This window comes from Nycticebus coucang, chromosome 17 (assembly GCF_027406575.1).
Source record: "Nycticebus coucang isolate mNycCou1 chromosome 17, mNycCou1.pri, whole genome shotgun sequence".
NCBI lineage: Eukaryota > Metazoa > Chordata > Mammalia > Primates > Lorisidae > Nycticebus > Nycticebus coucang.
In genome coordinates, this window is record NC_069796.1 from 51,168,615 (window position 1) to 51,192,582 (window position 23,968).

Here is a 23,968-nt window from a genome sequence, read left to right on the forward strand (position 1 = left end):
CCTGAGTCTGGAGATCATTGCCACCACCAGTGTCATGCTTGGGGTGACACTGACATCCCAATGCCTCCTTGTCTGGCTCAGCCCTAGTCCTGGTTCTTACTTGGTTGCAATTCACTTCCTACTAAAGTTGTTTATAGCTAACCAAGGTTAGTAGAATATTCAAATGGAATTAACTCCTCATGAACACAAGGCACAGAGCCTTAAATGTTTAAGTGCATTGGAATCACCCGAGAAGCTTGTTTAAAACTCAGGTTTTAGCCTCCACCCAACAGACTCAAGTTCTAGAAACATTTTGAACACTGGTTCTTGAGGTGTGCCTTGTGGACCAACAACATCAGCATCTCTTGGGAACTTGGAAGAAATGCAAATTCTCATGCCCCACCCCACATATGCTGAGTCTGAAACTGGAGGTGGGTAACCAACTTGTCCCAATTTGCCTAGAAGAGTCCTGGTTTTAGCACTGAAAGCCCCACACACATGAAGACAGTTGACTGCCCTACTCTAATGCAGTCTAATGTTTGGGAGGTACTGAATTACAAAAATTCTGTCCCAGGGCGGTGCCTGTGGCTCAGTCGGTAAGGTGCTAGCCCCATATACCGAGGGTGGCGGGTTCAAACCCGGCCCCAGCTGAACTGCAACCAAAAAATAGCTGGGCGTTGTGGCGGGCGCCTGTAGTCCCAGCTACTCGGGAGGCTGAGGCAAGAGAATTGCTTAAGCCCAGGAGTTGGAGGTTGCTGTGAGCTGTATGATGCCACAGCACTCTACCGAGGACCATAAAGTGAGACTCTGTCTCTACAAAAAAAAAAAATTCTGTCCCAAAGAATGGCTGTCCATTGGCATAATTTAAGGCACTGTGCTATTCCCTGGGGCTGAGTGCTGTCCAGGGTCTACGTACTCGGCCACACTGGCAGCCTATGTTCCCCACCCCATCCTCACCTCAGATAATGCATGCCTGTTAGGTCAACTCAGCCCTTTCTCAAGGACTTAGCAGCTGCTTCCTTTCAAGGTTCCAGAGCCCACAAGGTGGGTATCTCAGCAGAAGGAGGAACCTGACACCAGCTTCAGAGCCAGGACGATCTTGGATATAAAAGTATCTCTATGGGAACAGGGGACCCCAGTGCCTGCCATGGGACAGGATGGTGTGAAATAGCCTGGCATGGGGTTGCCAAAGTGGGAGGTGAGAGGGAAGAAGTAGAAATACCAGGAGGGCAGGACCTGAAAGTGTCTCTGAAGGTCAAGCCGTGTTAAGAACATGGCTTTTGGCCTGGTGTGGTGGTTTGCACCTGTAATCCTACCATTCTGGGAGGCTGAGGAGGGTGGATTGCTTGAGCTTAGGAGTTCAAGACCAGCCTGAGCAAGAGTGAGACCCCCATCTCTACTAAACATATAAAAATTAGCTGGGTGTTGTGGCGGGTGCCTGTAGTCTCAGCTACTCAGGAGGCTGAGGCAGGAGAATCGTTTGAGCCCAGGAGTTTGAGTTGAGTCCTGTCTCCACTATTGACATTAACCTCTTTGAACTCAGTGTCCTCTTTGTAATGCAAGCTGATAAGAACACCTGCTTAGGATTTAACAGAACCTGTTTATGCAACTAAACAAGCACAGGGCCTGGCAGGAAACAAAAGCTAACCCTTGCCCAGTGAGCACTGTTCTAAGTACTTCATGTATAATGAACTCGCTCAAATCTTACAAAAACGCCAATTACTATAGAATTAACTCGTTCAAATCTTACAATAATTATTGTGATTTCCATTTTACAGAGGAGGAAACTGAGACACAGAGGCTTTGTGACCTGTGCAAGGACATACAGCTGGAAAGTGGAAGAGCAGGGATTCAACCTGAATACCATGCTTTTAACCACGAGGCTCTCCGCCTCCTCAGTGCTGTGCCAAGGCAATAAAGGCCCATCCATGCTAAATGACAACAACAATATCTTTCCTTCACCCAATCTGAAACACCTTCCCCCATATTTAGTGTCTCTGAAATCAAGATTATTTTACAATTGATGGCAATTATGTGAAAATCTTCCATTGGCCCCTCCCGGTAGGATTAAGAAAATATGTTCATCAATGCAATGCATGTTATAGTACATAAATTAAGATACTAATGACAATCAACACTGATGAAACCAACTTTAACCCTCACTCATGCCTACCCATCCATATTTACACATGTAGAAATTGAGAACCAAAAGGGAAAGACTTTTTCAAAGTCAAGAAGTCAAATTAAAATAAGAGTGACCAAAGAGAGCCATGTGCTGGGAGGAGGAAAGAGGCCTATGTGATATGTGTGCACATGTTCAGTGTGTTCTGTATGTGTGCATGTGTCGTGTGTGCAGTGTAACTGGTGTTCATGGGTAGGCCATATGTGCAGAGTGTGTGCGCGCAGTGTGTGGGGCATATGTGCAGAGTGTGCGCGCGCAGTGTGTGGGGCATATGTGCAGAGTGTGCGCGCGCAGTGTGTGGGGCATATGTGCAGAGTGTGCGCGCGCAGTGTGTGGGGCATATGTGTAGAGTGTGAGCGCGCAGTGTGGGGCATATGTGCAGAGTGTGCGCGCGCAGTGTGTGGGGCATATGTGCAGAGTGTGTGCGGCATATGTGCAGAGTGTGTGCGCGCAGTGTGTGGGGCATATGTGCAGAGTGTGTGCGCGCAGTGTGTGGGGCATATGTGCAGAGTGTGTGCGCGCAGTGTGTGGGGCATATGTGCAGAGTGTGTGCGCGCAGTGTGTGGGGCATATGTGCAGAGTGTGTGCGCGCAGTGTGTGGGGCATATGTTCAGAGTGTGTGTGCGCAGTGTGTGGGGCATATGTGCAGAGTGTGTGCGTGCAGTGTGTGGGGCATATGTTCAGAGTGTGTGTGCGCAGTGTGTGGGGCATATGTGCAGAGTGTGTGTGCGCAGTGTGTGGGGCATATGTGCAGAGTGTGTGCGTGCAGTGTGTGGGGCATATGTGCAGAGTGTGTGTGCGCAGTGTGTGGGGCATATGTGCAGAGTGTGTGTGTGCAGTGTGTGGGGCATATGTACAGAGTGTGTGTGTGCAGTTTGTAGCGCTTTTGTGCAGAGTGTGTGTGTGGTTTGTGTAGGGCATATGTGCAGAGATGTGCAGAGTGTGTGTGTACTCACACATACTTTAGTCCTGCAGGATGCTGTGCCTCCTCCTGTCCTGTCCTAGCCTTCTGGCCCTTCCCCAGGGAGAGCCATTTTCTCATCCTGTCCTGCAGCCTGGAAGAGTCCTCATACTTCCCAACACTCACACGTTTGGTAAAACCCCAGAGGCCACCTGTTGCAGCGTACGCTTTCCAATACTAGTAGCTGAGGGTGCTGGCAAGGTTACACTCTTCCAGAAAACCTGGCCATGTTCCCAATGTTCCCAGACCCTTCCTTTGGTCCCCGCCAGTTACCAATGGCCACAAATGCGTTCTTGACATCTCCGGACATCTCCTTCTTGATGGTGTGTTCTACATCATAGTTGGTCATCTTGATGAACTCCTGGAAAACTGGCCCCAAGGGAAGCCCCAGAAGAGGAGGCTGAGCTCCAGCTTGGGGCAATGGGAAAGCTCGAGCTCACCCCTCCCCTGCCCCGCCAGGTCTGCACATAGACTGTGCCCAGGAAACTGGAAACAGTGACAGGTATGGCCTCAGCCCAGGCAGAATCACCATGAGAGGGAGTTCTGACATCAAGGCTGCTTTGGGGTCGAAGCCAATCTGTGCTAATTTGGAGCCTCTGGGCTGGGCCAACAGCCCAGAGCCCTGGACAAGTTCTGGGAACCTAGACTGAGGTAGTAAAAAAGCCAGGGGTCCTAGTCATGGCTCTGCTTCTGCAACCCTGAGTCACCCTTCCCTTTCTTGGCCTCCTCTTCCTCCTGTGTCAAGTTGGGACAGAGATTTTGTAAAGAATGACATAATGATAACACTTGGAAAGCACTTACTACGTGCCAGGCATTGTGCGGAGTGCATTACACATGTATGTTTTGTGTCTTCACAACAACCAGGTAAGGTTGAACTAAAATCCCCATTCCTAGATAAGGGAACTCAGGCAGAGATTCAGTAACTTGCCTGAGGTCACATGGCTGGTAATGGGGTAGATTGAAATCAAGGTGGTTCATCTTTTAGCCACTATGCTAAAGCACCTTCAGTATTGAAAAGTACCAGATGAAAGCATGTTAAGACGTGAATGTCCTAGTGGAAAGGACGCTTCATGATCACCTAACATCAGGGCCACTGCGTACGGGGGTGCCCTGTGTGTGGCCACCTGTGGTTCAAACCATTTTTTGTTATCTTGCTCCTGGAAGGCATTACACATGGATCATGACACTGAACCTCAGAATCCTTCTCAGCACAGCTTTCTAGGCAGCTAATTCCAATTCATCAGAGTTGGCCTTCAAGGTGAAGGGAGCTGACCCAAGGCTGAGCCACGTTCAGCAACAGGGTCAGGGTCTCCATCAGCCATGCTACTCCACTGCTGGGGGATGCAGGTAGGTGGGTAACTGCCTTCTCTTGTTAGAGAACTGAGAGCCTCCTGTTGGATTTGGGAATGTTCCTGCTGAATTGGGAAGGGGAGGAGGTCAGGCCTACCTCTCCGGAGGTGAGGATAGCTGCGGGTGCACAGAATCGTCATGAAACGCGTCTCCAAGGAAGTTTTGTCTCCACTAGGTTTGTCTGCTATCTCCTGCGGAGCCCAAGTTGAGGCAAGAATTTGGGAGGGGAGACACGAGAAAGCCTTGATTATTATGCACATTCATATCTTTGTCTGGGCTGAGGTCAGAAGCTGGGCTAACCCAGCCGTCCAAGGGAGCTGAGATTGGGCCCCTCTTCCTTCCTCAGCCTCGAGTGAATGAACTTCACATTCCCCTTCCAGTTCCCAGGGACCTTGGGGACTGACACTGATGGGCTTAGCACTGGGTACTTCCATCCTGGCCTCCCAGGCACTGCACACAGAAATCTGACCTTGTCCTTTCATCCCTCAACCTCTCTAAAAGCCCCCTGGGAAATGTGTATGTGTGCACGTGCAAAAGTGATGGCCTGGCCAGCATTTCCCCAAGCAAGATTAAAGGCAAACGTATTTGAATATGCTACACATGTATGTTTCCACACTTATCTTCTAGCCAGCTATTTAATTTACATTCATATTAAATTCCCTTTAAAACAACTTTTAGGTTTAAAAGTCAGTCAATTTAGAGGTAACTATGAATAGCTGGTGGTTATGCAGTACAAATCATGTCAGATATGAATGGCTGGGGTTTGGGAAACACTAGCCTGGGCCCTCTTTTGCCTAGCAAGGGACCTAAGGGGCCCTGAAGGGGAAAGAGAGAAGCTGCAGAGCAAGCCCCCAAATCATGGCTTGAATCTGCCCCACTGGACCCCAGCCCCAGGGCACAGCCAGACTTTACTCAGAGAGGCTGTTAAAATCCAAATGAAAAACAGGGCACTCACCAAGATCTCGGCAGCCACCTGAAAGCAAGGAGGAGAAAGAAGGGAGAGAGGGGAAGGCAAGAGTCAGAAGCGACCAGATGGTTGGTGGGGTCCTGGGGTGCAGGGTGAGGGGGCCTGGTCGAGAGTGGGAGAGATCCTGAGAGACCCCAAGGGAACACAGGACATGATAAGAGACAGTGTTGAGGGGAAAATACTTTTCTCTGGTCTTTCAGGGCAGAGCTCGAAATGGGGCTAGGGCTGGCTAGGAGTGCAAGGTTCCCTGCACCCTTTAGCACCTTCAGAGTTGGAAGGGGTTGGGAGACAGGTGATTTTAGCACCTCCAGATGGGGAAAAAGAGGTCAGCTGGTGCCTGAAGGAGAGGTGATTGGCCTGGGGGCACACAGCCAAGCAGAGGTGGGAAAATCATTTTACAAGGGTTACTTTTAATTGTTGCAATCTGCAGAGCACAGAATTCTGTGGTTAGGACATAATACTTTGTGAGGAAAATAGCTATGACTGTGGGTGCCTGGAACAAAATACAAACAGCCCTTGTGTACCCAGACTGAGTTTGGTTTTTGCCTTTTCCCCTGAAGCTCTGCTGACCCCTTTTCTACTGGATAGATTGAAACTATTCCCTTTGTAAACTTCCCCGTAGCTTACATTCTAGAAACTTTTGTCTTCTTTTTATTGTAGCTTACATTCTAGAAACTTTTGTCTCCTTTTGATTGTATATTTGGCAACGTCTAACAACAGTAAAATACTATCTGCCATTTGATTAGCAATTACGTCACTAGGAATCTGCTCTACAGACACACTGGCAAAAGTCTACCATGATAGAATGTACGATTGTCCACTGCAGCATGTTTGCAACAGAGAAAAACTGGAAACTGTCAGTAGATGACTTGTTAAACAGGCTATGGTTTATTCAAGCAATGGAAACAACCCACACAGCTCTTAAAAAGAATGAGACATATCTACAGAGCTTATAAGGAGAGTTTCCATTTAAATTAAGTAAAAAGTAAAGTATATATATGGTATAAGAGTGTTTCTTTTATCTCAATAAAAAAAAAAAATACTCTCAGGCGGCGCCTGTGGCTCAGTGGGTAGGGCACCCGCCTGGGCCAAATTGCAACAAAAAAATAGCCAGGTGTCATGGCAGGTACCTGTATTCCCAGCTACTCGGGAGGCTGAGGCAAGAGAATCGCCTGAGCCCAGGAGTTGGACTTTGCTGTGAGCTGTGTGACGCCACGGCACGCTACCGAGGACAATAAAGTGAGACTCTGTCTCTACAAAAACAAACAAACAAACAAACAAAACTCTCATAAGGAATAAATTGTCAAGATGCTACTAAGTGGTTACCTTTGAGGAGAAAGTATGCAGGAAAGCTTTTTCGTTTTCTTTTCTTTTCTTTTTTTTTTTTTTAGAGACAGAGTCTTACTTTGTGCCCTGGGTAGAATGATCTGGCGTCACAGCTCACAGTAACCTCCAGCTCTTGGGCTTAGGCGATTCTCTTACCTCAGCCTCCCAATAGCTGGGAGGCCTGCTAGAACGCGTGGTTATTTTTTTGTTGCAGTTTAGCTGGGGCTGGGTTTGAACCTGCCACCCTTGGTATATGGGGCTGGTGTCCTACTCACTGAGCCACAGGCGCCACCCACCTTTTCGTTTTCTTTTCTTCTTCTTGAAATTTTATGTTTACATTTCCTAAACATGCAAATACATTACTTTGTTTTTTATTTAAATGCCAAATCGGAGTTATCAGGGCAACTAGGATTATGGGCTACTTCTGGTTTTTCAATACTTTTCCTGTTTTTTTTTTGAGACAGACTCTCACTTCGTCACCCTTGGTAAAGTGCCCCGGCATCATAGCTCACAGTAACCTCAAACTCCCAGGCTTAAGTGATTCTCTTGCCTCAGCCTCCTAAGTAGCTGGGACTACAGGCATCTGCCACAACGCCCAGCTATATTTTTAGAGATGAGGTCTCACTCTGGCTCAGGCTGGTCTCTAACCTATGAGCTCAGGCAATCCACCCGCCTCGGCCTCCCATGTTCTGGTATTATAGGTGTGAGCCACCACCCCGGCCCTTTTTTTGTATTAAAAACAACCTAGATGTTGAACCTTGAGGACATTTTACTGAGAGAAATAAGCCAATCACCCAAGAGCAAATACTACACAAATCCATTTCCTGTCAAATTTTGTGGAGACAGAAAGTGGAATAATAGTTGCTAAGTGCTGGCAGATGGAGAAACGGGGAGTGACTGCTCAGTGGGTTCAGAGTTTCAGTTTTGCAAGATGAACAACAGTTCTGGAGACAGATGGTGGTGATGGTTGCCCAACAATGTGAATGTATTTATGCCACTGAACTGTATGCTTAAACATGATTAATATGACAAATTCTGTTTATACATATAAAGTCAAAAATATTTTAAAGTTATGTTAAAAAAAGCTCAGTATTTTTTGTTTTTTAAAACAAAGAGAGGAAGATGTTTAAAAAATTAAATAGGCCGGGCACAGTGGCTCACGCCTGTAATCCCAGCACTCTGGACTGCTTGAGCTCACAGGTTCGAGACTAGCATGAGCCAGAGTGAGACCCTGTCTCTAAAAAATGGCTGGGCATTGTGATGGGCACCTGTAGTTCCAGCTACTCAGGAGGCTGAGGCAAGAGGATCTCTTGAGCCTAAGAGTTGAAGGTTGCTGTGAGCTATGACCCCATGGTACTCAACCCCAGGGCACCTGAGTGAGTCTCTATCTCAAAAAAAAAAAAAAAAAAAATTAAAGTGTCAAATATTCTCATTTATTCAGGTGACAGAACTTGTGACAGATTAGTTTTTTTGAAGCATCTTCAAGACAATAATAATCTTATCTGTAGTATTATAATACTATGTAATAATACTATGCCTGTAGTATTAAAAAAGTGTGGTAGGGTACTAAAAAAATATTTAACACTTAACACAAAAGCTTTTCCTCATTAGCATAGCTACTTCATGCAAAAATTAATCTGGGCTGTTCCTCAAAATGTTAAACAGAGTTATCACAGGACCAAACAGTTCTCCTAGGTAGACACCTAAGAGAAATGAAAATGTATGTATGTGCACACAAACATGTGTACACAAATTTTCATAGCAGCATTAGTCATAATAGCCCCAAAGTGGAAAAAACCCAAATATACATCCAGCTCAGGAATGGACAATGGAATATTACTTGGCAATGAAAAGTGCTGACAGGGCTTGGCGCCTGTAGCTCAGAGGCTAGGGCACCAGCCACAGAGCTGGTGGGTTCGAATCCAGCCCAGGCCTGCCAAACAACAATGACAACTACAACAACAAAATGGCTGGGTGGTGGGCTGGGCACCTGTAGTCCCAGCTACTTGGGAGGCTGAGACAAGAGAATCGCTTAAGCCAAAGAGTTTGAGGTTGCTGTGAGCTGTGACGCCATGGCATTCTACCCAGGGCAAAAGCTTGAGACTCTGCCTCAAAAAAAAAAAAAAAAAAAAGAAAGAAAAAAGAACAGTGTTGACTTATGCTACAGTGTGGATGACCTCTAAAAACACCACGCTAAATGAAAGAAGCCAGCCCCTCAAAGCCACATATCGTATGATTCCATTTACAGGAGATGTGCAGAATAGGCAAATCTGGAGAGACAGAAAGAAGATTAGCAATTTGCTAGGCCTGGGGGTTGGGAGGAAATGAGGAGTAACTGCTAATGTGCACAGGGCTTGTTTCTGGAGTGATGAAATTGATTGTGGTGATGATTGCACAAGTCTGTGAAGATAACCCAAACCACCAAATTTTATACTTTGAATATGTCAATCACAGGGAATATGAATTCTATGTCAATAAAGCTGTTATGTTTTATTTATTTATTTTTTTTTTGTGGGTTTTGGCCGGGGCTGGGTTTGAACCTGCCACCTCCGGCATATGGGACCGGCGCCCTACTCCTTGAGCCACAGGTGCCGCCCAAAGCTGTTATATTTTAAATATTTGAGGACTGATTAATAATAATGACAATTTTTCGGGTGGCGCCTGTGGCTCAGTCGGTAAGGCGCCGGCCCCATATACCGAGGGTGGCGGGTTCAAACCCTGCCCCGGCTGAACTGCAACCAAAAAAAAAAAAAATAGCCGGGCGTTGTGGCGGGTGCCTGTAGTCCCAGCTACTCGGGAGGCTGAGGCAAGAGAATCGCTTAAGCCCAGGAGTTGAAGGTTGCTGTGAGCTGTGTGATGCCACGGCACTCTACCGAGGGCCATAAAGTGAGACTCTGTCTCTACAAAAAAAAAAAAAAAAAAAATGACAATTTTTCATTTCATTATGGATCTTATAATAATTAGTTATCTATATTGTTTATTGCTCCAGTGGTAATAATGAACGGGGAAGCTATTAACATTTACTTTGGAGGAACAGGTGGAAACTGGACATATGTTTGCCCTGTTAATAACAAACCCAGACTTCTTTTTTGACAGAGTCTTACTCTGTCACCCTGGGTGGGGTGCCATGGCATCATTTGAGCTCACAGCAACCTCAAACTCCTGGGCTAAAACCATTCCCCTGCCTCAGCCTCTTGAGTAGCAGGGACTATAGATGCCCATCATAATGCCTGGCTATTTTTCTAATTTTTAGTAGAGATAGGGTCTCACTCTTACTCAGGGTGATCTCGATCAGGGTGGTCTCTGAGCTCAAGCAATCCATTTGCCTCAGTCTCTCAGAGTTTTAGGATTATAGGCATGAGCTATGGCTCCAGGCCTCAAACCCAGACTTCTAAAAGCTTGAGGGTGTTTACACACCCAGAATGAGAGACTATGAGAGGCCAGTAAAACAGGCAAACAAAAACTGCCAAACACTCATGCACATTGTCTTTCTAAGGGGAGAGCTTAGCTCTGCCTATTAAATGCCCTGAAAAAAAAAAATGTTTTTTGAGACAGTCTCACTATGTCACCCTCAGTAGAGTGCTGTCATAGTAACCTCAAAGTCTCGGGCTTAAGCGATTCTCTTGCCTCAGCCTCTGGAGTAACTGGCACTACAGTTGTCCGCCACATCACCTGGGTATTTTTTTGTTGCAGTTGTCATTGTTTAGCTGGCCCAGCCGTGTTTGAACCTACCAGCCTTAGTGCATGTGGCTGGCGCCGTAACCACCATGCTACAACAGCTGAGCCAAATGCCCTGAATTTTTATATACATTTTGCTCTAGCATGCTCCTTTCACCTCTGGAAATCTATTCTAAGGAAAAAATCATGAACGTGATAAAAGAGTACACTATACTAGGAAAAGGGCTGGTTAAATAAATGACATTTGTCATTTTTTAAAATGTGCAATAACATTCACAGAATACTAATTTTTAACTGTTATCAAATCAGGAATCTATATATACATAGATAAACAACTAGCATAATATATTCCAAAATATTAATAATGGCTATTACTATAGGTTATAGGGGTTTTTTGGTCTCTATCTTCTGAAGTTTCTATAAAAGAATATATTGCTAGTTATAAGAAAATGAGTCTACACTAAGATCAGGGTCTAGCATCTTAAATTTGGAGAAGTAGCTTAGCTGGGCAGGGCTCTGGGTCAAGGGTCCCTTTGTTTTTTCTATCCAGTTTCTCTCTCTCCCCTTCTCTCCAGGAAAGCAGCTGGCCAGTGAGGCTCACCACTGCTCCCTGCTGGTGGCAACTAGAAGCACAGCCTTACCAGGCAGACCAGGCACATGGTGGAAGTGATCTCTGGAAAATGGATTTTGGAGTGGAGGGTGGATTTGGGGTGAGATTTAGATGAAAAGCCCTCAGGAGCATAATGGGGCTACTTATAGTAATACTTAATAAAGATATGTTGGATGAGTGAATGAATGTGACCTCAGCAAGCCATTACAAGTGTCTGGCTGGATTCCCACACTTGTTGCCCCATAAATGAGCCAAGAAGTGTAACTGTAATTCCAGGCATTTGAACACAACCTGAAGCTTCTGACAGCTGTATTCTAAAGCAAGGGTTGGACAACTGACAACAATCGCTACCTGATTTGGAAGCTGCAGGGGAATTTAACTGTACTGGGTCCTAGAAGATACTACTGTATTTAGTATAGTCTTTGGAGTTAGGCAAGCCTGAGTTCAAATCAAACCACTGCCACTTAGAACTGTACGCTTGGATAAATTAGGAGCTTCATTTTCCTTCAGTAAAAGAGAAAACATAATAAAGTACAAACTAGTCTTAGCATCATGCTCAGTATATAGTAGTTATAATGTTCTAATAGTTGCAGTTATGATTTTGTCATCGTCAGGTTACGGCTAAGGAGTTTGCTACCTCGGATGCTGTTGTGACATACCAGAGCTCCATTAATGGAGCTGGAACAGAAAAGTTGGTGCCCTGACCATCAATCCATCAGTGCTCTTTTCAACCCTCTGACTGTAAGATAAGGGGGCTGAATTCCTTGTCAGTGGTGTCTATGCCTAGCCCTGGACAGACGGCTTTCATGGGGTGGGGGTTGGGTGGGCAGAGGTGAAGATCTGGACCTGAGCCAGGCCAGTGGGTGCTGCAGTCAAGGCACAGGTCACGAGGGACACTACAGATGGCCTCCAGAGGGACTGCCCAGCCACAGGAACCCCTAGAGAAAATGAATTTAGGGTTGTCCAGCCTCCACGAGGAGCCATGAGCCTTCTGAGCTAGAGCTCCGATCACTAGCTGGAGGAGCAGGGCAGAAGCACAGCAGCCAGGACACTCTAGAGAGAACCCTCTCCCCTCTTCCTCATTCAACAAATATTCACTGAGCACTGACCATATGACACTGTGGACCCATGAGTGACCAAACAACGATTCCAGCTCTTGAGGAACTTACTTTCTAGTCTTCTCCTGGGACACTACATCTAATCTTGATCCCATTTTACAGATAATAAACTGAAATCTTTAGTACTCAGGCTCCCTGCCCAGCAAGCTCCCAGACCTGTTCTCTTTGGGTCAATTACACCTGAGCCCCTGATTTGCTGTGTGACTTTCTGAAGTCATTCACCCTCTGTAGGCCTCCACTTTTCCACTATAGCACGAGGGATTTAACCTGGGCAATCTGTAAGTCCCTTCTAGCTCTAAGGCCTAAGGAGGAGATCCCAGTAAGACCAGCACCACACTCCTAAATAAATCTCATTACGAAAACCCTCAAAGTCTTACTTCTAAGGGTGAAGGTCAATCAAATCAGCCACGCCCCTGTCAGGAGTCTTCCCACCCCCAGACAGCCAGGGCCTGACACGGACAGACATCAGCTGGAGCCACTTCTCAGGGAAGCCCAGCAGAGGTCAGTGGGTGGGCTGGAGGGGGTCTCACCTGGGCATCTTCCCGGGCCTGGTCCCGGTCTTCTCCTCCCTCTTCGCGGTTCCCCTGCAGCAGGAGCAGCAAGAAAGGCTGGTCCCTAAATGTCCACCCTCTCTGTCCCTTAGCAGTCACCTCAGCCCTCTGAGTCCTTTCCTCATTTGTAGCACAGGGACAATAATCCTGCCTCCATGGGCAAGCTGTCAGGTCATTAAATGAGAACATCTATAAGGTGCTCAGCCCAATGCCTGGTACACAGTGAACTCTTAGTAACTGTGAATTAGGGCCTGGCATTTGAGTTACAGAAATTCAAGACATAGTGATGGAGACTATAGTGATGACCATAAGAGGGTCACCCATGTGGCTTTGTCCTATGAGCTGACAACCCCAAAAGCCAGGTTACGGCCAACCGGGAGGACTGCCTGGAGCAGGTGGCACCAAGCCAGCTTTGACGAATGAACACCAGAGGCAGGCAGTGGGGAGATACCCTCTTCCTCAGAACGGGGCTTCTAATAACCCTGCCCCTTCTATGCAGTAACCCTTCCCCTCCTCCCTGGCATCTGGAAGGGCAGGCAGGCCTGAGGCCCATAAATTCACTCACCGTGGCTAGAGAAATGAGGATTCGCCTGAAGTGGCCAGATGTGTCTGAGCTCAAAGCATCCTCTAGGGACTTGTGATAGTCTGAGACAGAGAAATGGGCGGTGAGCAGCTGTCAGCCAAAAAGGGTTTGATGAGTGAAAGGGGGTTCCTAGAAGCTCAGATTTAAGCCAGGGCAGTGTTGAAAGGGGGAAGGGAGATTGTAGGTGGGTTTGGGGAGCATCCAGTCATCCTCCTGTGGATTTTGTGATCCAGTCATCCTCCTCTCTATCCTTTCCTTCTATTCTGTTCCAGTTCAGGTCCCACCACATCTAGCCTCTATCATTTACCAGCCTCAAGTCATCTCCCTATCTTCATTCTCTTTTCTACCTTTCCACTTGCATGGCAGTTGCTAGACCCAAATGCATGGCTCTGAGCGTGTCACTTGCCTACCAAAAAATTAAAACAAAATTTTTTTTGAGACAGGGTCTTACTATGTCACCCTTGGTAGAGTACCGTAGCATCACAGCTCACAGCAACCTCAAAGTCTTGGGCTTATGCGATTCTCCTGCCTCAGCCTCCCAAGTAGCTAGGACAATGGGTGCCTGCCACAAGGCCCAGCCATTTTTTGTAGCAGTTGTCATTGCTGTTTAGCTGGCCCAGGATGGGTTTGAACCTGCCAGCCTCGGTGTATGTTGCTGATGCCATAACCACTGTGGTACAGCACCAAGCCTAAAAAAATAATTAAAAAATAAAAAAGCGGTGCAGTGCCTGTGGCTCAGTGAGTAGGGCACTGGCCCCATATACCGGAGGTGGCAGGTTCAAACCTGGCCCTGGCCAAAAACTGCAAAAAAAAAAAAAAAAAAGCTACTTACAAGAGAAAAAGTTTAACCATTTTGACTAGCATTCAAGCTACTTCAGAATGAAAATATGAGGCTACTTTTTAAAAAATTAGAAACTCAGATATTAAAATTTAATATTTAAGATAGTCTGGGGCCTTGAACAACTGAGCAGGCCACATGCCCCTAAAGTCACCCACCCTCTCCCCAGCAGGGTGGGACATCCCCTCTTCCCACTTTAGCCAAGCTCTCTTCTACCTCTAGGCCTTTGTCTTTTTTTTTGAGACAGAGTCTCACTATGTTGCCCTTGGTAGAGTGCCGTGGCATCACAGCTCATAGCAACCTCCAACTCTTGGGGCTTAAGTGATTCTCTTGGCTCAGCCTCCCAAGTAGCTGGGACTATAGGCACCCGCCACAACACCTGGCTATTTTTTTTGTTGCAGTTGTCATTGTTGTTTAGCTGTTCCAGGCTGGATAAGAACCCGCCAGCCTGGATGCATGTGGCCCGCAGCATAACTACTATGCTACAGGTACCAAACCTAGGCCTTTGTCTTTTTGAAATTCCTGTTCTTCCCCAGACACAGAGCTGGGCACATTCAAGGGGCTTATCAAAGTCTTGTGGACTGAGAGAAAGGAGACGGGCCAGAGCTGTGGTCTGAGGCCAGGCACTGCAGGGCCTGGCTCTTCTCCTGCCCAGACCTCCCACACTCACCCTCTTTATAGGCCTCATTGATGGCCCGGATTTCGGCATTGGTCCGAGTAGCCAGGATTTCGATAAGAGCCTTTTCATCTGTGCCAGCTCCCTAGAATGTCAAGACAAAGACCATCTCAGCCACAGTTCTGACCCCTGTGCAGAGGCTCCCAGGGCCCAGGCCAAGGTGGCACCAGCTCCAAGAAACCACCCAGGAGGCGAAAGCCCAGCCGAGTCTTCCTGATTTTCCGCTGACTTCTAGGCATGGCCCCCAGACCAGAGAGCCCTTGGCACAATTAGGGCTGACCACACCAGCCCTGATTCAAGATTTCTAGAACCTCCATGAGAATTGCTTTTGGAAAAAAGAAAAGATATATAGGTATGTGTGTATTAAATACATATGCACATACATAGCTGAATATAAACATTTACACGTGAGTATGTAAAAAGAACATTAGACACACACGTGCATCACAGTGTTAATGGAGGCTGTGCTCTCTGGGTGAGTAAGGACCTCACGGACGATTGCTATTTTCTTCTGTTTTTGCTCTATCTATATTTCTCAAGTTTTTACAGAGAGCAAATATTGTTTTGTCAGAAGAAAAAGAATTTTGTGCTTTAAGATAAAAACATACCACATTCGTTTACATTTAGATTTGAGGAGTGTTACACGGGTTGTGACATTACGGCCCTGGGACGGGCAGGGGAACTTGCTGCACAAAGGTCCCCACACAGAGGGCAGTAGGGAACCAGACAGATGGATCAGCCACTGGTCCACTCACTTGAACATCTGTTAGACACCTGCTATGAGCCAGTCACCGTGCAAGGTGCTGGGGCCATGTTCTCTGTCCTCACAGAGGTCGCCACCTAGTGGATTCTCTGATCCCAGGAGGTTGACCCTGAATGAGCCTCAGGAGTCTCTTTATGAGAAGCAGGTGTGTGGTAAGGACATTGGGAGCGTCCTGAGCCCCAGGATCAAGCCCCATCCTTCCCCTAAGTCACTGACTGTCTGAGCCTCCCTCGGTTTCCCATTTGTAAACTGCAAGAATGGAAAGGCCTGGGTCAGGTTAGCTTATTGGTCCCTTCTATTCCATAAAGAAGGGACATGAACTCATCTTTAGTTCATTTGCTTTTTCAGCTAGGAATTTTTAATAAACAATAATCTCAGTTTGCTTTGCCTAGGCAATGCTTTTTTAAAGTCCTCTAGTTCTCCTCTGCTGCTCTCCTCTTAATCTTGAAGGGACCAAAAGCCTCAGTGGTTTCCTGTGGTTGTCAAGACAAGCTCTAGGGCAGTGTTGCTCAACCTTTTTTTTTTTTTTTTTTTTATCTCATAGCACACTTAAATTATGTTGATAAAAAAAAAAAGAGTAAAAAAAAGAATATATTTACTATGCTTTGAACTTCTTTCAAGAATAATTAATAATTTCTTAAAAATTTCTTTCAAAACCAATTTAATTAATGATCTTTAAAAATTTTTGTGGTACACCAGTTGGAAAATCACTGGTCTAGGGTTGGAAAGACTTGGTCTGAACCCCAGATTTGCTCATTTATAGCTCTGTGACCTTGAACAAGTAAGTAATGCCCCCCACCTCAGTTTCCCTTTCTGCAAGATGGGTTGAAAAAATAAGAGCCTCACCTTGTGGCCTGACAAGACAACTAATCCAGCTGATGTACACAGCCCCAGATGGTTACCATATGTTCTTCATAAACAGAAGCCAATAGTACAATTGGTGCCTTGGGAAGCAAAGCTGCTCCAGTAACATCTGGGCCAAGACATAACCCTCTTTCTTGCTAAAGGTAGGGTCAGGTCTTCAGACTTAACAGTGCCCTTCATGCCTGTGTTTGACCTGTCCCATTTTGAAGAGCAGGGACTGTTTTCATTTCACAGATGAAGGTACAGAGGCATAGGAAGCGTAAGTAATGGCCCAGCATAACACAGTGAGTGGCAGGGCTGGACTGTAATACAGACTGCTGTCGTGTTCCATCCAGACCCACACTGCTTCCTCCAGCTGCTCTACGAGACCCCAGTCCCTCCGGTTACTGTGTATGTCACTCAAATTAAATCAGAGTAAATGCTGAGACTTTTGCTGGAATTCCTGGGAAGAAGGAACTCTCCACTGCAGCTGCTAGCTAGTAGGATGGACAAGTGACCACGAAAGACAGCAGAGCCAAGGCAGGAGAGGGCCAAGAGTCAGAACAGCATTTAAGTCTTTGGACTCAGCCACATCCTATACCTTTTCCCTTTTGTGTCATACCAGCTTGTATTAGGGAGGGATTCCACCCCTTGGGCTTCAGAGGGGCACTTGTGGCCCTACCAGCACCCGCACAGACTGGACCCCATCCCGTTGGTGCCACACCATACCTCCATGGCCTTCTTCAACTGCTTAGCATCATAGTGGGCCGGTGACATCATGAGCCCCAGAATCAGCCTCGCCAGATCTCCAGAGAGCTCAGACTTCAGGTCAGCCATTAAGTCCTGCCAAGGGCAGAGCCAAGGTCATGCCGACATCAGCACTTGTCCACACATGACCCAGGGCAGGGAGGAGATATGAATGAGGACATGAGCTCTGTATGGGGGATCAGGAAAGCTTCTACCTGTCTTTGTTGATGTTGGATTTATTATTTAGATGAAGCCAAAGTGGGGAGTGGGCAACCAGGAGGAAGACTGGAAAGGGAAGGGGGCAGCACTGAAGGATACTGTTTCCATCTGGGGGAAACTCATCAGCCTAAGCCAGACACCACCAAAGTGCAATAGTCACTAACACTTAGCATCAGCCTTGAACCAGCACTCATGAAGCACTGCACGAAAACAACTCTTAGCTCTGGTTTTAGCCCCACACTGAAGCCTCTGATGCCACCAAGCCAGCCCACACAAGTACTGCCCAACACAAAGACATGGAGGAATGGAGGGATATGTCTGCCCAAACCCACACTGGAAGACACTGAGATCATGTTGACAATGTGGGGTTCCACTGCCATGGGTTCCTGGTGTCCAACTATGCAGAGCAGGCTGAACTCCGTCAGGGGAGTGCGTGGATGCGGGGCCCAGGGCCCAAGGGGAAGGAGCCCTTACCCGGCCAAAGTGAGACTTGAAGGTCTGCCGGATCTGCTGCCGCTGGGCATTGCTCCGGTGTGTGATGATATCAATGATGGTGCCTTCATCTGTTCCTGAGTCACCAGAGCCACACACCTCAGAAGAAGGCCTGTGGCTCAGCTTTGCACATACCCACCCCCACTGATGATCGCCATCAAATTCTAGCAGGGTGGATGCCTGGCAAGGCAGCCCTGTGCTCCTGAGACCCTGCAGAAACCTTCTATCTGGCTCAGGCCACTAACTCCCCCTTGATTCCCACCTGCCTTTCTTTCTGTCATGCCACACTGCTTAGGAAAAAGGACACCTGGTGGGTGGAGGGTACTGGGTTGGCAGTCAGGATCTCTGAGTTTTAGTCCTGGCCCTAGCACTGGCTGTCCGCCTTGGGCAAGACCCTTGGCCTTTCTGGAACTCAGTTTCTACATCTGTAACATGAAGAGGCTAGACTAAGATTTCCTTCCAACCCTGACAATCTAAGTCCGGTTTTCTGGACCCCAACTCCCTCTAACCACAGCACTCTGGAAGGTGTTAAGATACCCCTTCCTGCCTCTCAGATTACTGCCATCAATTTCACGCCTGGCATGGGACTCTATCTTTCAAGGCCTTTTTACGTCTATCTTCCTACAGGCCCCTGGGAGTTGCTGCTGGCCAGACAGGGAGAGACAAGGCAATGGAAGCCAACCCCTAGATTCCCTGATCCTGACTGGACTTTCTGAGCACAGGGTCAGTTGGTGCAGGGTCAAGACATTCCAGGATCAAGTCCTCTTCACTCTGTGGACCCCAATTTCTGCCCTGCTCCCTGCCTAGCCCACTGCCAAACAAACCACACCCCTGCCACAGAGCCCACCCCCGCCCCTTTTATCCCCCTTACCAAGTCCCTTCATGGCTTTCCGCAGCGCTTTGGCATCTGCGTCAGGGTTGAAGTCATTGGCTGGGCGCACAGTTCCCTTCAGCTGCAAGAAGTAGAAAGAAACTCAGCAGGTGCCTGAAGGCCCCCCCAGGGGGCCAGGCCAAGAGAGAACATGCAAAGGGTGGGGAGCTATCCCCACAAGCCCAAACCAAGCAGCTTGGGGGGACAAGGCGGAGGTGAAGCCACAGCAGACAGACCCTGCACCAGAGCTGAGAGACAGAGAGACAGAGACTCAGGCCTGGGAGCAGGGCAGGGGCTGGTCAGGCCAAGAGTGACCAGGCTCCTGCCTGCTAGGATTCAGCCATCTTAGCTCCCTGGGGCTTCTTATTCCTCCCCAGTCCTTCAGACTCACACCTGCCTCCTAGGCCCCCCTCTGCCTCTTAAAGAGTCACTCCCAGTAAACAGGGCCTAGATGTGTTCTGAAATACCAGAACAGAATTTCCCAAACTTTAGTCACTCCTCAGTAACTTTCACAATGTGTTCCAAATTTGCATACACCCCATGCTATTTCCTAATAATGTTTACCTAATTTAACTTTTTTTGTTTTACTTAAATATATCCAATTTATAGTGTATTTAAATACTCCTAAAGGGCACAGAATTTTGTCTGTTTTGTCGTTTGATATATCCCAACTGCCTATATCAGTGCCTCACACAAAATAGGCACTCAAAAAATATTTGTTCAATGAATTAATGAAACTAATTTTTTTACCATCATAAATTAGGAAGTCAGAATTATATGTCATAAAAGAAGATGAATCGTGAAAATACGTGTAATAAAAACAAAACAAATGTGAAATATAATTAAATTTAACATGATGTAATTGCTTGCTAAAAGCTCTGAACTTAAAGCCAGCTATCTCAGTGAAAAAGGAAAATCAGGGGCCGGGTGTGGTGGCTCACGCCTGTAATCCTGGCATCTAGTAGGCTGAGGCGGGTGGATTGCCTGAGCTCACAGGTTTGAGATGAGCGTGAGCAAGGGCAAGACCCCACTTCTAAAAGTAGCCGGCATTGTGGCAGGAGTCTATAGTCCCAGCTACTAGGGAAGCTGAGGCAAGAGAATCATTTGACCCCAAGAGTTTGAGGTTGCTGTGAGCTGTGATGTTACAGTACTCTACTGAGGGCGACTCAGTGAGACTCTGTCTCAAAAAAAAGAAAAAGAAAAAAAGAAAAGAAAAAGGAAAATCAGAGAACGTTGCAGAGAGGTAGCCCCAAACCAAGACATTCTCTTTGATGTAATCAGAAAGGTTGATGAAACTGAAAAGAAGAACTTTTCTCATTCACTATGTGAAGTTCAGCGTTATTTAACATCATGGAAGCTCACCCTACTCTCCCAATCAAAGTTTGTTTCTCATATCACTCAAGATCAACTGCAGTGATGGTTCTTGCTTTCCATTGATACCTTGGGAAATGCTGTCCTAGGACATCAGAGCCCAAGGGCCCGTAAAGGTCCCTGAGATTGCTAAGTCCACCCCCACTCCTTTTAAAGATGGAGACATAGAGGCCCAGAGAGAGGTGGGGACGTGCCAGAGGTAGCACAGCAAGGAATAGGGAGAAGCCATGGTTAGAATGGTTTGCCCAAGTACTTCTGTCCAAACTTTCATCCTTGTCCTTTGTGTACCCCAGTTCTGAGGAAGCTCAGGAGGACAACTGTGAATCATCCTGTGCAGCCAGGGGCACCCATTCAGTCTCAGCTTTCATGCCTCTGAAGTCCCACTGTTGGACCCCATGTGGGGCAGGCCCCTCCCTGGAACCAGCCAGGTCTCCATTTCAGCAGGCCCGGTTAGTAGTCAGCAGGCCAGAACACTCCCCCGGCATCAGTAGCTAAGGCAAGATCCAGGTGCCCCCAGAGCATTACTCCAAGGGGAAAGGAAGCTTGGATGTGAGAATTTGTGTCTCGGGTTAGCCACCAGGGGACACCTGGGTGCCAACTGGAGCAGCAGGAATGTGCGAGCAGAGGAGTACAAGCTTGTGGTCAAGAGGTCAAGCAGGAAGGGAGGGTCTGACCTCTACTCGTGACACTGCACTAAGTTCCCACATCTGATAGGCCACCTGCGCTGCCTCCGGGAAGAACTGGCCAGCAGCACTGGAATGGAGGGGTAGGGACAGGATAGGAGGGAAAGTCACTATGGGCAAGAGGCCACACGTGCAACACACCCCAGCACACACACAACCCTCACCACACACATACTCTAATACACGGCCAACACACACACACCCCAAAGCACATCCACATACATAATATACCCCACCACACACACACTCTCAGATACACACTCTCACACACACCCTCACCACTCACACCGCAACATATACACCAATGCAAATACTCCAACACACATTCACACACATACACACACACACATGCGTATACCCTACCTCACACTCCCACATACACCGAGCACACACACACCCTGCCTGTCACCCACACACACACTCTGCCTGTCTTTATTTTCTAAAGAGAAAATAAAGCATATGGGGTGGCGCCTGTGGCTCAGTGGGTAGGGTGCCAGCCCCATATACCGAGGGTGGTGGGTTCGAACCGGCCCTGGCCAAACTGCAACAAAAAATAGCTGAGTGTTGTGGCAGGTGCCTGTAGTCCCAGCTACTTGGGAGGCTGAGGCAAGAGAATCGCTTAAGCCCAGGAGTTGGAGGTTGCTGTGAGCTGTGACGCCACAGCACTCTACCGAGGGTGATAAAGTGAGACTGTCTCAAAAAAAAAAAAAAAGATTATGGGGGCAAGACATGATTGCAAGAGGGACTCTGCCTAACAATTGCAATCAGTGTAACCTGGCTTATTGTACCCTCAATGAATCCCCAACAATAAAAAAAAAAAAAAAAAAAGAAAGAAAAAAGAAAAAGAAAAGAAAGCATATGGCCTCATCCATGCATCAGAGTCCTCCCTCCATTTCTGAGACCCTTTCACCTCTCTTGAGACCCCTGCAATGCTGGCTCCTCCAAGAAGTCTTCCTCGTCCAGGGCCCAACTGCAACAGGGCTTTCCCCAATCTTTTGACCTCTGCTTTCTTCCTTGACTCTGAGAGACTTCTTTCCCAGTCTCCCCTTTCAAGTGGGCCAGTGAGCAGGCTGGGCCATGCCTGTCCTACATCTCCTGCAAGTGCCAGGTGCTCAGGAAATGTCTGCTGAACTGCACCGGCCCCTGTGGCCCTTACCGAGGTTGGGCCAGAGGTCCTCTCATCCCTTCCGTAACTGGATCCTGAGAAGCCCCAGAGAAGGGAAATCAGAGCACCTCTAATTCCCTTTCTAGGGCATAAACTTAGTCAAGTCGTGGCCCAATTTAACATTCTGGGAAGGGGCCTCAGGCTCTTCCCATCTCTCTCCACTATACTCCACAAAGGTGTGCCCTTGGTTATATAACCAAACAAGGTTGTTCCTTCTCACTTCTAGAACTTTCTATGGGCGATTTCCTCTACCTAAAACGCTGTCATCCAGACCCTCTGCTCACCTGGCTCCTCCTCCTCATCTTCCTCCTTGGGCTGCAATCTCCTATCTCCAAAGTGCCTCCCCCAGGCTGGGCCAGTGCACCTAGAAGTGCTTTCATATACACTTCTTTTTTTTTTTTTAATTAAATCATAGCTGTGTACATTAATGCAATTATGGGGTACAATGTGATGGTTTTATATACAACTTGAAATACCTTCATCGAACTGGTTAACGTAGTCTTCACCACATCATATACACTTCTTGTGTGGCCTGACACATCAGCCCGTACAGGACCGCCCAGCAAGCTGGCCTTACGCTGCTTCAGTGGTTCCCCCCCTGAAGGCACTAGAAGGCACTTAAGGTGAATACACTGCTTAGAGTAGGCAGCAGGATTCCTATTTTCCCCACTTAACAGATAATGCAACTGAGAAACATCTATGAAGTAGTAGTGCCTGGAACCTCATATTCTGATTCCAAAACCCCAGGTTCATAAGGGCAGACATAGCTCCCTGACGGGAGACCACACTCGTGTTCAGACACACACAGACACACAGATCCTCAGGCACAACAGATAATGGCAAAGGCCACGTTTCACCTGTATGCTGCTCCTGGCTCAGAGGATTCCTAGCTCATCCAATTCATCCATTGGGATGACAGCCATGAGAGTCCACACCTGCCACCCCAAGGCCACTCCCTCCAGCCCAGGGCGGGAAGCTACTTACTCATCATCTCCACCACACAGCTTCAGCAAAGCCTTCTTGTACTCGCCAGAGGTATCGTTCTGGGGTAAAAGAAAAAAATTTACTTCTTACCCTGTCCTGGGCTCCTTCCAAGACAATGAAGGAAGGATCTGTCTGACTCCAAACAGGGGAGACTGAGTGAGCACTTATTCACAGCAGCCTTGACCTTTGACCCTCCTGTCTGGAGGTGGCTGAGCCCTTAAATAGTGGTGTGGTAGTAAATACTTAACAACTGGCTCCCTGGAGGGGGGTGGTGGTGGTGGTGGTGTGTGGAGAACAAAGCAAGCAAGCCCTGATTTGTAGCATTTGCCAAATTCTGCAGTATAAATAAACAGTTCCAACAATGAATAATTTCAGTGACAGCTGAGAAGAGGTGCTTGCTGCTCTCCCGAGCCAGAGTAAGATATCCCTAGCACACCACTGCTGCCGGGCAGTCGCGAGCCCTCTCAAGTGAAATATTCCATGAACAAATGCATTGGGAAATGCCAAAACCCAAACAAATACATACTGGATAGATGCACACATTGACACAGATGGCATATTCTATATCCCTTCTCAAGCTTCATCAAGGACTTTAAAATATTTGCAGAGGTCCTCAAACTTTTTAAACAGAGGGCCAGTTCACGGTCCCTCAGACCGTTGGAGGGCCGGACTATAGTTTAAAAAAACAAAACAAAACTATGAACAAATTCCTATGCACACCGCACATATCTTATTTTGAAGTAAAAATACAAAATGGGAACAAATACAATCACACTGCCTCACGTGGCCCGCGGGCCATAGTTTGAGGATCCCTATATTAAAGGCTGTGAAAAGTTCCAAGGTAAAGAAACTAGTTTATCTTTGCTTATTCCAGTTGTTGCCAAGCTTACTTTCTCCTGGAACATTTTGCACACAATGCCTACAAATATCTCTCTTTGGAAAGATACTTTAGGGAATGTACTTGTATCTCTTTCCCTGTCACCCCCACACAGCACTATTCCATGTATCCCC

The 23,968-nt window shown here is 47.3% G+C and overlaps 1 protein-coding gene across 4 annotated transcripts in view; it reads right to left on the minus strand.

Moving 5' to 3' along the window:
* Positions 1–23,968, minus strand: part of ANXA6 (annexin A6) — a 58,641-nt gene that overhangs the window by 5,701 nt on the left and 28,972 nt on the right. For 3 of the 4 annotated variants that reach the window (XM_053567424.1, XM_053567428.1, XM_053567425.1), the window contains 11 exons: positions 22,958–23,016; positions 20,800–20,878; positions 18,755–18,836; positions 17,866–17,960; positions 17,155–17,268; positions 14,814–14,904; positions 13,288–13,367; positions 12,702–12,755; positions 5,428–5,445; positions 4,570–4,663; positions 3,396–3,491 (listed from right to left, as the gene is read on the minus strand). In XM_053567424.1, the coding sequence (XP_053423399.1) occupies positions 3,396–3,491; positions 4,570–4,663; positions 5,428–5,445; positions 12,702–12,755; positions 13,288–13,367; positions 14,814–14,904; positions 17,155–17,268; positions 17,866–17,960; positions 18,755–18,836; positions 20,800–20,878; positions 22,958–23,016 (862 nt within the window). The remainder of the gene's footprint in view (positions 1–3,395; positions 3,492–4,569; positions 4,664–5,427; positions 5,446–12,701; positions 12,756–13,287; positions 13,368–14,813; positions 14,905–17,154; positions 17,269–17,865; positions 17,961–18,754; positions 18,837–20,799; positions 20,879–22,957; positions 23,017–23,968) is intronic. The other variant, XM_053567427.1, reaches the window with a different exon arrangement.